General features: G+C 51.7%; 1 protein-coding gene across 1 annotated transcript; it reads left to right on the plus strand.

Annotated features, from left to right (window-relative positions):
- Positions 1–7,216: 7,216 nt before the first annotated feature.
- On the plus strand, positions 7,217–8,443 carry Foxl2 (forkhead box L2). Its single transcript, XM_021207525.1, has one exon. It carries the CDS (start codon positions 7,267–7,269, stop codon positions 8,392–8,394), a length of 1,128 nt encoding a protein of 375 aa, XP_021063184.1. The 5' UTR covers positions 7,217–7,266; the 3' UTR covers positions 8,395–8,443.
- Positions 8,444–13,745: the final 5,302 nt, after the last annotated feature.

Below are 13,745 nucleotides of genomic sequence, written 5' to 3' on the forward strand. Positions count from 1 at the left end.
AACGAAGTGATAGATGTCTCTGTGGTTGGATCCAAGGAGTCTCCTTCGAAGCAGACATAGCATGGTAGTACACAACTGTGATCCCAGAATTCCAGAGGCTGGGGCAGGGAGATCAAGAGTTTAAGGACAGCCTCAGCTATGTAATGAGTCCCAGGCCTGCTGGGACCATGTCTCTAAACACAAGGTCAAAGGTTCCTGAAGAACAACACCCAAGGGTGAACTCCAGCCTATACACATACATAAAGAGACCCTGGGGAAACAGAGAAGAACACAGGCAGAACATAAAAATGCTAATATATGCTTATATTATGGATAATATATTAATAAATATATATAATAAAATATATACTTATATTATGGATACTGATTACTGAGATCTTCCTGCCAGACTCTATAATAAGTATTTACATAAGCTACCTCAACTTGTCTCCTTGGGAACCCCCTGCCCCCCCATCCCCACACCCCCACCCCCACAACCTGGATGCTACTACCATCACCATTTGCATTCGAAAGAACTAAGTCACTGAGAAACCATTCCAAAGCCACCCAGCAAATATATCACAGAGCCAGGATGTTGGATGTTGGATATGGCTGAAACCCAAGCTGTCACTTTCTCCCAGGGCTCCATCTTGCTTACTGGCTCCAGCAAGATGGCAGCTCCACTAGCAGCAGCTGAGACTCTGTATAATGGTAACTGGTGTCTGTCACCTTTGACCCAGCACCCCCACCCTTGGCAAACTGCAGCCAATGCTCAGTAGCAACCATACATGAGAAAGCCCAAAGCAGGGCTATGGGCAACAGTAAAGACTAGGAAATGACCCAATGCCTCTCAACAGGAACATGGATAAATAAACCACAGCGTGATCATACAATGGAGTGGTACCACACAGGGAGAATGAACGGCGCTTGCCTTTGTGTATCGACCAGGAACTTTTTCACAAACATATGGCCAAATTAAAAAGGCAAGCGCGTGTCTTTTAGAACAACCAGATACCAGTTATAGAAAGCTCCGAAATCCAGAACTTGATTTATTGCCCAGGAGTACATACACATGTTACACACATGTCATAACAGGTACAGGAATGTTAAACACCAAATCTGCCACGATGATCACTCCAGGAGAGAAACAGACAGAAGGGAACCAAAGGAAGATACAGATGGGGGGGGCCTCAGCTGTAAGATCTCTACCTTGAAAAGCAAAGATGTAGTGGGGCAGCTGGCATACACCGCAACCCCAGCACTCATGAGGCAGAGGCAGAAGATGCAGGAGAGTTTGAGGTCAGTCTGCTCTACATGGGCAATCCCTCTCCTGCACCTTAAAGTGTGTACTGAAATCTAGAAAACAACTGGCATCTAATTCCCTGTGGATGGGAGCCTATGCTGCTGTTTCCTAGGAAGACAGCTTTGCATAACTTACCAAACTTATAAATGCACACACCATTTGACACAACTACTAGAACATGTTGCTTTTAAATATATGGATATGTCTACAAAATTAAGTATACAAGACTGTGTACTGAAGTTCTGCTTTTAAAAACAAAGTATTTGGAAACAACCTAGACACCGCTGTGTTAATTAGCTTTCCTGTTACAGGGATAACAATGTATCTGACAAAAAAGCCTGGAGAGATGGCTCAGGGAGTAAGAGAATTTCCTGCTCTTCCAGAGGACCCAAGTTCGGTTCCCAGCACCCACACTGGGAAGTTCATAACTGTCTGGTACTCTAATTGGAATCCTCAGGCACCCTCACACACAATGGCACACACCACATGCACACACATACACATAGAGAGACAAATACATATACCACTGAGTGGGCACGCACATGCACAAATCAAATCAAAACAAAACAAATATATATAATGACAAAATCCATTTGGGCTTGCAGATTCAGGGTAAGGAGTCCAGCATGGTAGGGAGAGCATGACAGTTAGAAGCCTGAGGCAGATGGTCACATTGTGTCCACAGTCAGGAAGCAGTAAGATAAACGCTGGTGCTCGATCTGCTGATGCTCAATCTGCAACTTCCTCCCTTCTTTGTATTCAGTCTAGGGCCCCCCAGTCCGTGGGATGCCCTCATGCACAAATATGCTCACAAGTGTGTTTTCTACGTGATTCCAAATTCAATCAAGTTGACAGTGAAGATGAACGAACACAGTCCCTCTCAGCTCTATAAAGAAAATGCATTGAGATGGGGCCTCACAACGCATACCTGAAATCTGAGAGTCTGAAGGAGGAGTAGCTCAAGCTCCAAGGTAGCCTGAGCTAAGAGAGGTACCCTGCGGGTTGGAGAGGCTGTTATAGAAGGAGTTCTATGGTGCCTAGCTTGCAGCACTAGTTGCTACTCTGTAACTAGGAAAGTGGCAGTGTGCGGGAGAAAACTGGCCTTCACGCTTGGATAGGCATAAAATACAGGGTTCTGTCAGCCTGGGAGATGTGAGAGAGAGAGAGAGAGAGAAAGAGACTTTGTACTATAAGCCTTCTGTATTTGGGGGCCTGGTGGGGTTCAGGTGAACATATTGCTCTTCAAAAACTGATAAAAATTTAAAACTCTGAAGCAAGACAAGGTTCCTTAATTTCCCAGGCTGATACAATTGAAAATTAAACAAGGGCCTTTGTCATCTGTCCCACTGTAGTGGTCCCCGGCTTGTCAATGCTATGTATAAAGACTGTGGTGTACGGCTTGCTGGCGTATTATACCTTTAATACCAGTGCCCAACAGGCAGATCTCAGCCAAGGCCAACCTGGTCTACAAAGAGAGTTCCAGGCCAGCAAGGACTATACAGTGGGACCTCGTCCTAAAACAAAAAGACAGAGCAGGCATAAGGACCCCCATTCTTTCTGCACCAGGTACCTCTGTGGGCTAACGCACATCATACATGACCACGTATGTCTCTGGACTTGAGTTTCCATGTCCATACAATGGTACCCTTTCTGTTCAGACAGGTCACTGATCTTTCATTCCACCAATCAAAACACCGGAGCCAAAAGGTACCTGGAACAGGGCACACCAGGATCCTCAATTATCCACTGCCAAAGACCCCAAATGCAGACTACTTCTACCTGTGCCACCACAGCAGTCTGCCAATAATTATATCCAATCACAAACCCAGAGCCCAGCAAGGCTTGAATTAGTCTGCAGAGGGGCCTAAGGAAGGATGGGTTGGTTGCTCAGAGGGTAAAGCCCTTGCACATGACTTCAGAGTCCTGATAAGAAGTGGTCCCTAAGGAAGGGCTGCTGGCTGGGGGAGGGGGGGGCTACAAGATCCTGTCCACAAACCCACTTCCTGCTCTCTCACTGTCCACAAATCCTCTCTTGGGAGCACTTTCCAGGGCAAGGTGCAGCATCTTCAAGCCCTTCTAGAACCTGTGACCATCCTTGAACAAACACTGTAGAGACACCCAGCCTGGGTTTCCAGAAGGTATCTGGCATCTAGTGGCCCTGGCCTGATCTGCAAATGTCCTGAGAACACTACTGGGTCTCTGAACCCACAGCTTGTCAGACTTTGACAAAATGGAATTCCCCTCACATAGAGCAATGGTTTGGGAAGCCATGAAGTGGGAGGGCACGCTGGTGTGAAGAGGCTTGGAGTCCAAAAGCCGATTTAATACACTTCTACTAAAATGCTCAGGGTCTGAACTAATATTTGCAACAGGTGAGCTGGGGGAGTAAAGAGGCGGAGAGAATTCAAGGTTAACGGGGCAGAGATGGATGGGGTCACTGTGTGTTAGAGAGATGTGTGTGGATGCTTAAGTTGTAGGTGTGAAGCTGGAGGTCGGTCGGGTAGGGAGGTAAGTCCCCTTTGAAGCTCTCCTCTGAGGCAGCTTGTGTGGAAAAGGGCTTCAGCCTCCTGGTTCTTTTCTTCTGGCACGGGGACTCAGGTCAGATAAAAAGAGGATCTGAAGGACGAGCAGCTAGCAGCCAGCCGGTGGCTGAGCGTCTGAGCTTGGCGGTCCGCGGTGTTTCTGCGGCAGCTGCAGGAAGCTCGGCCCGGGAGAAAAGCATCTTCATCAGGGATCAGCGACTTGCTGACTTAGGCGGCGGTCTAGACTTCGGAGCGTTAGACCAGCTTGCTGAGAGGCTGCTCTGTCCGTGGCTCCCCGGTAAGGCATGGGCAGGCATTTCTCTAGAGGCACAAGGAGCTGGAGGCGCCGAGGGTTCCTGAAAACCCCGGCCAGAGAAACACAGAGCTCCTCCTGGCTCAGGACCGAGGACTCTGCCATTAAGTGCCTAGCCTTGCCAGAATGAAACGGGTGAAAAGTTGTACGGGCCGCACAACTTCTGCAAAACAGACCTAGAGGAACAGAATCCTACTATAGTCAAGACCTGGGGCCCTACCCAGCCTGCCTAAGGGGACTGGGTCGGAGTGAGAAGTAAATCAAAGTCCACCCGGCCACTTCCTAGAGCGCCTGCTCTATCCACCTACTGCTGTACCGCCCAACAGGCAAGCACCTTCGTCCCAGTCTTCTTAGCTCTGGCGCTTACCCAGGGCCAGACGCGCGGTCTGGAAGGTGATCCCTCGGGGAGCCCTGAAGTTGTGTTTCCCAGCCTTTGTGCGCACAAAAGGCACCCTTTCTCCACCTGGGATTGGGATACTGATCCTGCAAAGGACAGCAAGAAGTCAGTTTCCGGGAATGTGTGACTCCTATTTCCACTCAGAAAAAAAAAATCCTAAAGAGACTCTGATCTACACTCCCAACACACAGACACAGACACACACACACACACACACACACACACACCCCTGAGAAGACTGAAAAGGGAGCCGACAGAGGAATTCAGGGAAGCGATGACACATGCAACAATCCTGTCACACCTGGCTGCTGAGGAGGAGCTGAGCAGCGGAAATGGAGCCATGGAGGTGGTGGGGGATGAGACCCAGGGTCAGCTTGGGTGGTCAAAGAAAGAAAAAAAGAAGAAGAAGAAGAAAGAAAGAAAAAGATGAAGAAGGGGGAGACTGACCTCAACACTCTTTGGTCCCGACCAAAGCCAGATGTTTTGCCCCTGCCCAGACCAACCAGACTCAGCCCCAGACCCATAACCCAGGCACGCCTGATGGTGAGAAGACAAACACCTGCAGGCCTGCTCGGAAAACAGACAAATTTTGAAGAAGTGCTGTTTGTCTGAGTGTTCTCAGGGCGGGGAGGGATAGCTTAGGAAATCATGGAGGCTACTTTCGGATACTGTCAATAAGGGCTAGAAGTGGATATTTCCCAGAGAAATTTAGAGAAGTCTAGCTCCCTCGGATCCTGGTGGTTAGGCCGGGTTTGCCAGGTTAACCTCTCTGGAGTCATCTTTGAGATGTTGGATTACACACACACACACACACACACACACGCACACACACACACACACACACACACACTCTTGTCCTCCTTTCCCTACATCTCAGAGTGGGAAGCACACACTGTAGATAAGTGGTCTTCAGAATGCTGGAGCCACTGTCCAGTGTGGGCTCCTGGGATTCTGGAGAACTCTTAAAGTCCAAGCAACCTGAGAGAAAGAGGTAGAAACAGGCACTGGGGTGGCCACCTAGATCTCTGGCACACATCATTCATTCAGACCATTATCCTTCACGACAAGTCTGATCACTCTTCCTCGGCCTCTCTCACACTCCCAAGACTGCAAACCTGTGTTAAGGCTGAGTGAAAGGGCGCACCTGATGTTGTGCTGGTGCGGAAGGAATTCCTCTAAGTCCGTTTTCTATTTTCGGAGATGTAACTGGATCCCCACCAGACTTCAGCTATTATCTTAAAAACAAGGGAAAAGACGATCAGAACTACTGTCCATACATGGAACGTGAGAAAGCGCCTCCCCAGCCTGTGGTTTTCCTTCCTTGCCTACGCTGGAAGGGGAAGATGCAGGTAAAGGCTGTAAGGGTAGGAAGGACAAAGGAAGACAGGGAAAAAAAAAGACGTTGTATCCAGGAACCATGTTCCTAGATACAACCATGTACTCTGGTGTTTGATTCATACACCTCACTAAGCAAAACTAAACAAATACAACTCTCACACCTTGTACATACATAAGCATACCTGGGTTTCTGAACAGCACCCTTGCTCAGTATCACGTGTATCCTAAGAACAGATTTTTGTCCCATGCCTTCCACGCGTGACACTTGTGCACGCAACAGTCCCCAAAGACCCTCAGCAACATCCTCAAGAATACAAGGGATACCACTTGATCTTTAAAACACACACCCAAATTGTGGGATTGCAAGGCAAGTTCCAAAGAGAAAGCTGGTCCCTACACCCACCGCAGCACAGAGAAGTGAGATGTCCGATACCAGTGAGCCTACTCCTGGGTGTCTCTTCCGGGCGATCCTCTCCCCAGCCTCAGTCGGGCTCAGAGAGCTCAACGGAACAGGCCGAAGCTTCTGCCTTTCGTGACACGAGCTCTGAGCTGGTTTACCTCCAGCTGCTGCAAAGTTCGGCCACTCCACCCCGGTCCGGCCCCCTTGCCATCTCGCCCCTCCCTAAGCCTCAAAGCTGGAAGTCTAGCCCCAGCACAGCCCGAAGCACAGAGCAAAGGGGTTTGTTTTCTTTCACCTGAAAGCTGCCCGGAGGCTTGGATCACCTCTCCTCGCTGGGGTCAGCGTTCCCGGGGCACTGGCAGGGCGCAGCAAGCCCCAACCAAGGCCTTTCAGCAAAGCAAGCACCCGCTGATTTTCAGGACTCGTAAGAGCGTGAGCCAGGCTGTTGGCGGGGCCCCGGAGGCTCGGGAAGGCCGGTCCAAGTTCTGCCGGCCGTTTAAAAAAAGAGAGAGACTTAGAGATGAACTCGCCCGTGCGCTGCTGGCTGCCCCGCTATAGGGGCGAAGGCCCCTGACGCAAGCGGAACTCTGCGGAGCCCATACGAATCAGAACGGAGCGAGGCTCCTGGCGCACTAGGGACTCCAGGAGGCGGCTGCGCCAGAGACGCGGGTCGTGCCTCGGGAAACCGGGCGGTGGGGGGAGGGGAAAGCTCAGCCAAGAAAACCCACCGAGGCGGGGACTGGCCTGGGCGGGGAGGGGCGGCGGGGCCGGAGCCCCTAGCTGTTGGGCAGACTCCCGATGGCCAGAGGCTGACTTCCACTCCCGCCAACCGCTCCCGGAGGGGAAAAGAGAAGAGAGTGAGAGCCAGCCGCGCGAGGCCTCCGGTCCCAGCAGCCTGCAGAAGTTAGAGGCTCCGTGCGGAGCGCACACTCCTGCGCCCGCCTGCAAGGCGAGCCTGCACCGGGAGAGCACAGCCTCCCGGCTGCCCGGCCGCGGGGAGAGCCTGCTTTTGTCATGATGGCCAGCTACCCGGAGCCCGAGGACACGGCGGGGACCCTGCTGGCACCGGAGAGGGGACGCGCAGTCAAAGAGGCCGAGGCGTCGCCGCCGAGTCCCGGCAAAGGCGGCGGGACAGCACCGGAGAAGCCGGACCCCGCGCAGAAGCCCCCGTACTCGTACGTGGCGCTCATCGCCATGGCGATCCGCGAGAGCGCCGAGAAGAGGCTCACCCTGTCCGGCATCTACCAGTACATCATCGCCAAGTTCCCGTTCTACGAGAAGAACAAGAAGGGCTGGCAGAATAGCATCCGTCACAACCTCAGCCTCAACGAGTGCTTCATCAAGGTGCCGCGCGAGGGCGGCGGCGAGCGCAAGGGCAACTACTGGACGCTCGACCCGGCCTGCGAGGATATGTTCGAGAAGGGCAACTACCGGCGCCGCCGCCGCATGAAGCGGCCTTTCCGGCCGCCGCCTGCTCACTTCCAGCCGGGCAAGGGGCTCTTCGGGAGCGGAGGAGCGGCGGGCGGCTGCGGCGTGCCCGGAGCGGGGGGAGATGGCTACGGCTACCTGGCGCCACCCAAGTACCTGCAATCGGGTTTCCTCAACAACTCCTGGCCCCTGCCGCAGCCGCCCTCGCCCATGCCCTACGCCTCCTGCCAGATGGCGGCAGCCGCGGCAGCCGCTGCTGCAGCCGCTGCAGCCGCCGGCCGGGGCAGCCCCGGTGCAGCCGCGGTGGTCAAGGGGCTAGCGGGCCCCACGGCCTCCTACGGGCCGTACTCGCGCGTGCAGAGCATGGCGCTGCCTCCGGGCGTCGTGAACTCCTACAACGGCCTGGGGGGCCCTCCAGCCGCGCCCCCTCCGCCGCCCCCGCCGCCGCACCCTCACCCGCACCCTCACGCACATCATCTGCACGCGGCCGCCGCGCCCCCGCCAGCCCCGCCACACCACGGGGCTGCCGCGCCTCCCCCGGGTCAACTCAGCCCCGCCAGCCCGGCCACCGCCGCGCCCCCGGCACCCGCGGCCACGAGCGCACCCGGCCTGCAGTTCGCCTGCGCCCGGCAACCCGAGCTCGCAATGATGCATTGCTCGTACTGGGACCACGACAGCAAGACAGGCGCGCTGCACTCGCGCCTGGATCTCTGAGTGCCACCGCGCGCGGGAGCTGTCCTCCCCATCCCGGGAGTGGAGGAGCCGAGCTCTGGTCGCAGCCGCAGCAGCCAGCCGGACAGCGCGCACTCGGGGACAGCCTCTGGATGCAGAGCCCTGGAACGTTCTGCCCCTCCTCGGTCCGCCCCGCTCCTGCGACTCCGCTTTGTCGCCTCTGCTGCTCCTCCGGTGCTCTTTCCCGCCTCGGCCTCTGCCTTCCCCTGCTGCTAGCCGGAGGCCGCCCCCTCCGTGCTTTCCTCGGGCCTCCTCTCCTCCTGGAGTCCCAGAGTCAGCGCAGGGAGTTGAGTCCCCGGCCGAGGTGCGGTCGAAGTGTCCGAGGCGCGGCTTACCTCTTGGCCCTCTCTTCCAGGTCGGTGGACTCAAGCTCGATTTTAATTTTTCTTCCCCACCCCGACTGCCGCGCTGTCTGCGGCTAGAAGCGCTAGGCTGCTGGGGGAAGCGGGACCCACATTGCGGGAGAACGGAAAGAACGTGTCTGGTCGCTCTGCGATCCCTCCTGGAACTGATCAGAAGCCGCTTGCAGAGGGGCCCACTGGGCGGGGCGGGGGTTGAGCCCCAGGCTGGAGCAGGGACAGCCTCGTTCCGCGGCCTGTAACCGACTTCTCATCCCCCGCGCCTCGTGAGGCCGTGGTGCCTCCGCTCCGCAGAGCACCGCTTCGGGCACCTCCAGGCCAGGTCTTTATGAAAAAGATTGGTGAGGTTTTTGAAGATATTAAAAAATACTTTTTAAAGAAAAAGAGAGAGAGAGGGAGAATAAAACATTCATGGGGGAAAAAACGGCGAAATGTAATGACCTTGGAGTTTGCTAAAACCAAACAACAAAATCAAAAGTTTTAGTTTTCTTCATCGTCCCTGCTGGGAGGGAGATTTGTGTAAGAATTCCCGTGGTGACTTCATTAGGCTGTGTTCAGAGGCAGGAGAAAATAACTAGCTAAAAGAAGGTTTCCACTACAAATTGGGAGTTTTCTTTTCTATTTAAAAGTTAAAACTCAAAACAAATTTCCTCGGATCTTCCGATTCTAGCCCCGGATGCCAGGAGAGATCACTGCCTGGCTGGCACACACCGCCCAGATGACACTCCTATCCCTGATTTTTGTTTTTCCAATGTCTTGTTTCTTCCACCTTCGGAAGGAGAAATGTGAAACTCGTCACGGCCGGCCCACACGGGCTTGTGGCCCCAGCCGGCTGGCCCGAAATCCCGTGACCTGGTGGTTGAGTAATGTCTTTCCGGGACCAAATTTTCTAGAGGGAACTAGAGCACTTTTGTTGTGTTTGTATGTGTGTGCGGGCGTCCCTTGTCAATTCCCAAATAAATTTTTTTGTTTTGTTTTTTTTCTTTTAACACGGACTTGGACTTGCGTTGTTTCTTTTACACCGTAGTTCAGCAGCTAGCTAGCTAAGAGAGCAGCCTTTCAAGCAAAATTGTGTTCTTTTAAAAAGTGACACAAACAAGAGTTGAGGACAACCCGGGTGGCAGGCGCTTTGGGCTGTCGCTGCTGCTTTGTTTTTCAGGAGATTGTTTGTTTTTCTGTGTCATCGCTTGTCTGTTGCGGCTGTTTCACACCGGCAAAGATACCCGGCCCTCGCTAGAGGCTACTGTAGGCAAGGTTTGTTCTATTTTTGCATTCGTGTAAGTTTATATTTTGCCTCTTACACAATTGTACTAGGTGCGTGCGCTGTGTTTCCACTGCTATCCTCATAGTCTAAGAATTATTTTTTGTCAAAAATAAATTTGTTTTTTTTAAATATAAAACCCAGATTTCAGAAACACCTTGGAAGCTGCAAGCTTTTCTACAGTGTACTAGGTGATTTGTCATACTGTTGTTTTTAGCAATTGGCATTCATTTATCTTGAAATAAGTGTAGGAAACTTGGTGCTTTGGGGTGGGGTGGTGTACAATATGCTACGGAGGTGGGTTTTTGCTTTCTCTTTACTGAGCTCATCAAATAACGAATTAAGATCCGTGCTCTCATGAAGATACAAAAGGTGTTTGACCTGGTTGCAGATGAAATCTCTCTGGTTGATTAGAGGTGGCTGGCCTTCAGTTTTCCAATGGAATGACAGATATTGGATCCTGCAGTGAGTGGCTAAGGGTTTGTGCAACAAGACTTATATATCCCATGCATAACCACCAATCTGTCGCCTGCCTCTCTCTACCTGGATAAGAGACAGGTCCAGAGGAATGAGCTGGGAGAAGCTGAGAGTTTAAAGGAATGAACCTATGAGTCCTCATTTCAGCTAACCGAAGGTTTAACCTTAGGAATGTCAGGGTTATATCTAGATTATATGTTGCAGGAATCAAGGGAAGCCTGTTCAGCTCAGAATGCAATCTCCTTTCCCCCCAAAGATCTCAGAAGGAGGCTACAGTGTAGAGGAGGTGCTATGGATTCCGGAAGGCAGAAACTAAAGCTTGCCCACCCACCGTGGATAGGCTGAAAGGAGAATCTCAGTTGTGATGGAAAGGGAGAATCCCTCAGGCAAGAGGGTGCTTCTGTAACCTGATGTAGTCTCAAATGTACGGATTGGATCACTGTAGTCTGTGCCTGTCGTGAGCTAGCACACAGAGTGTGCGTTTCTGGTGTCTGTTATTTAATGGTAATAGGGTAGAAGCTGTGTGTCTGTCATTCACCTGCAGGGAGGGTGGATGACATATATTTAGAAGATTGTACTAACCATATGACTAATATTAGGGAGTGCTTACCAGAACCCCCAGTACTTGTTGCATTCATACTGCGTGCTGATCTACACAGCTGTGCTCTGGGTGTGTGTTTCTAGCTTGCTGGAGGATAACAAAGTATGTGCACCCTTCACTTCATCTGACAGAGCCCCCCTGTTCCGGGGACTAGCTGTCAGTACCCCAACAAACTGCTATCCAGAGTAGAAAACAAGAGGACAGCTTCAGAGGTAGGGCTCTTGGTGGGTAGGTCATTATCCAGCTCCACTAAGATGGAGAAGCTGCACAAGGCCTGCACTGGAGGATTGTCTCTCTGCACCCAAGAACTACCAGCAAGAGGCGTCCACAGCTGGGAAGGCTTTGCCAAGTAAGGAAACTTAGATGGAGAGGGCTTTCCCAACACTACACAGTGGTTGGAGGAGGTAAGAGAAGGGAGCCACTTCCCCACGGATGCCTCCAGAAAGACATCTGTCTCTAATTCCAGCCCTAAGGGGTTCTGCAAAGCGCTAAAATTTGGTCCTTCTCCCTAGTTGGGGACAATAACAGACCTTCCTTGTCTCAAATTTCCTTTCTCTCCTTTCTCCCTCTGCCTTGCACTTTTGAATTTGTTAAAGAATCTGATTCAGATATTTCCCTCAGTGAGAGCAAAAGTATTCAGGAGAGTTCCTGGTGCAGAACAATTATGCTTTAGTCTACACAGTCTGGCTTGGATAGCTAGTGGCCCATGTGGGTATGTGCATACATGTTTGCAGTGAGTTCTAAAAATGTAAGATAAATAGAGTATGCTGTAAATATCCTACCCATTTCTGAAGGATACAGGTAATGAAGGATACAGCTGTGAAGCATGGTATTGAATGGTGTGTGCAGCAGGGGGGTTGTTTGTGCACAGACACATCCCTAAATACTGACAGATTGCAACATTTTCTCTATGTTTGAATTCTTATACCTTTGTATTCCCTAAAAACCTGAAGTAAGTGGGCTGGTGGGGGGGAAGTCCAATTCTCTAATGGGACTAGAGAAACATTTTTACCAATGCAAGAGATACACTGAGGGATTGTATTCAGCCTTTGCATTGTCTTTTGCAAGCCAAGACCGAAAAGGTAGGCATGTAGAGAGAGCCCCCTGGTGGTGGGTAAAAAACTGGGGGCAAATCCAGGCTTCCTGAAACCAAGTAGCCATCTTCTGATGGGCTGGGGTGGGGGTAGGGGTGACCTTGGTGAAGGCCTGAAGCTTTCCAACTGCTGAGTCAAATCCTTGCCATCCAGAAAGGGGTCCCAATGCCTGGAAGTGATTTGTTCAAGATCAAGATTCCCAAAGAGTCCCCACTTTATTTACATAGTACTTAACTATGTTCTTTTGGCTGTGTCACTGCTGTGTGACAGCCTCTGTTCCTTAGCCAGAATTCCCCCCTCCCCCCCCGCCCCCAGATAGGGACCAGGGGCAAAACACTGACAGGTCTTTAAACCAAGTAAGCCAGTAAGCTAGTGACTGTGTGCTTTCTGGACAGAGTGGGTTCCAGGCTGTACCAAAGGGGTACCTGGGTCTCAGGAACCAAACTCACACAATTGAGCGGTTGAAGATCTGACCAAAGAAGTTGCCAGCCACAGGTCACCAGCCTCAGAAATTCTCAGATGAGTCCTGAGACTACCTGCCACTCAACTCTGTGACAAAGCACAGCCCTGGGTGCCAGTTTAGGCAGACTGTTTGTTCAGCAGGAAGTGTGGTTTTTTTGTGGCCCAGGTTCTGGCTTGAGATGAAGCTGTCCAAGCCCATGTCGCCCCAGAGAGGTGGCTCATGCAGGAGGACACACAAATAAGGGCCTGTCCACAGGGAAGAACATACCATGGAAGGCCAGAGTCCTCCTTTAATAACTCTGACCTTGGCAAAATACTGATTCCAGATTTTTTTGGGGGGGGGGTTCATCTATAGAGCAGAGATAATGAATGACCCATCTACAAGTGATTACAACAGTTAAACATTCCAATTCAAAATACCTAGTTTTATTGTTGGTATGTTTCCCATTTCTGGAAGAAGGGAGGAAGAGAAGGGCTCAGACTGTAGTCATAATGCCAGAGGGTCCCCCAGCTGTCATTTCCAGGCCACCCCTGAACACCCCAGGAACCCCGGCAAACCAGAACCTACTGGGCTCCAGGCGCAGCTGGTGTCTGCCTTGCCATCAGGAATGAGGGATGGGTGGCCTTGAACACTTGACCCTGAGGGCATACAGATGATGTACTCTTGGACTTACCCAGGAAATCTCCCTATTGCTTCTGCCAAGGCCATTTTCTCAGATATTCCAAGTTTTCTCTGAGAAAGACGCTTTTCCCATAGGTCTCCTTCCTCTCTGGTTCAGGAATATTTGCATTTTTTCTTTACCTTTTCTTTTTTTCAGAAGAGCAGAAGGTGGCTGTCCTCGTGTGAGAGATTGTGGGGGAGGCAAGTGTTAGCCTGGGACTTTGTTGAGAATCAGGGAAACCCCTGCGGGGATTGGGGTCGGGGTAAACGCAGGATCCGGGCTAAACTGAGAATCAATGGCAGACGCTGAGCTGTAGAGCGGGAGCCCGAGGTAGTGCGAGACCAGCTGCTGGGAAAAGATAAAAACAAAACAACAACAACAAAACAAACAAACAAAACAGGTGCTGGGCCTCCAGGG

The sequence above is a fragment of the Mus pahari genome, chromosome 10 (assembly GCF_900095145.1).
Source record: "Mus pahari chromosome 10, PAHARI_EIJ_v1.1, whole genome shotgun sequence".
NCBI classification, from domain to species: domain Eukaryota; kingdom Metazoa; phylum Chordata; class Mammalia; order Rodentia; family Muridae; genus Mus; species Mus pahari.

Coding starts and splice junctions, on each gene's coding strand:
- Foxl2 (XM_021207525.1), top strand. CDS start 7,267: ATGATGGCCAGCTACCCGGAGCCCGAGGACACGGCGGGGACCCTGCTG.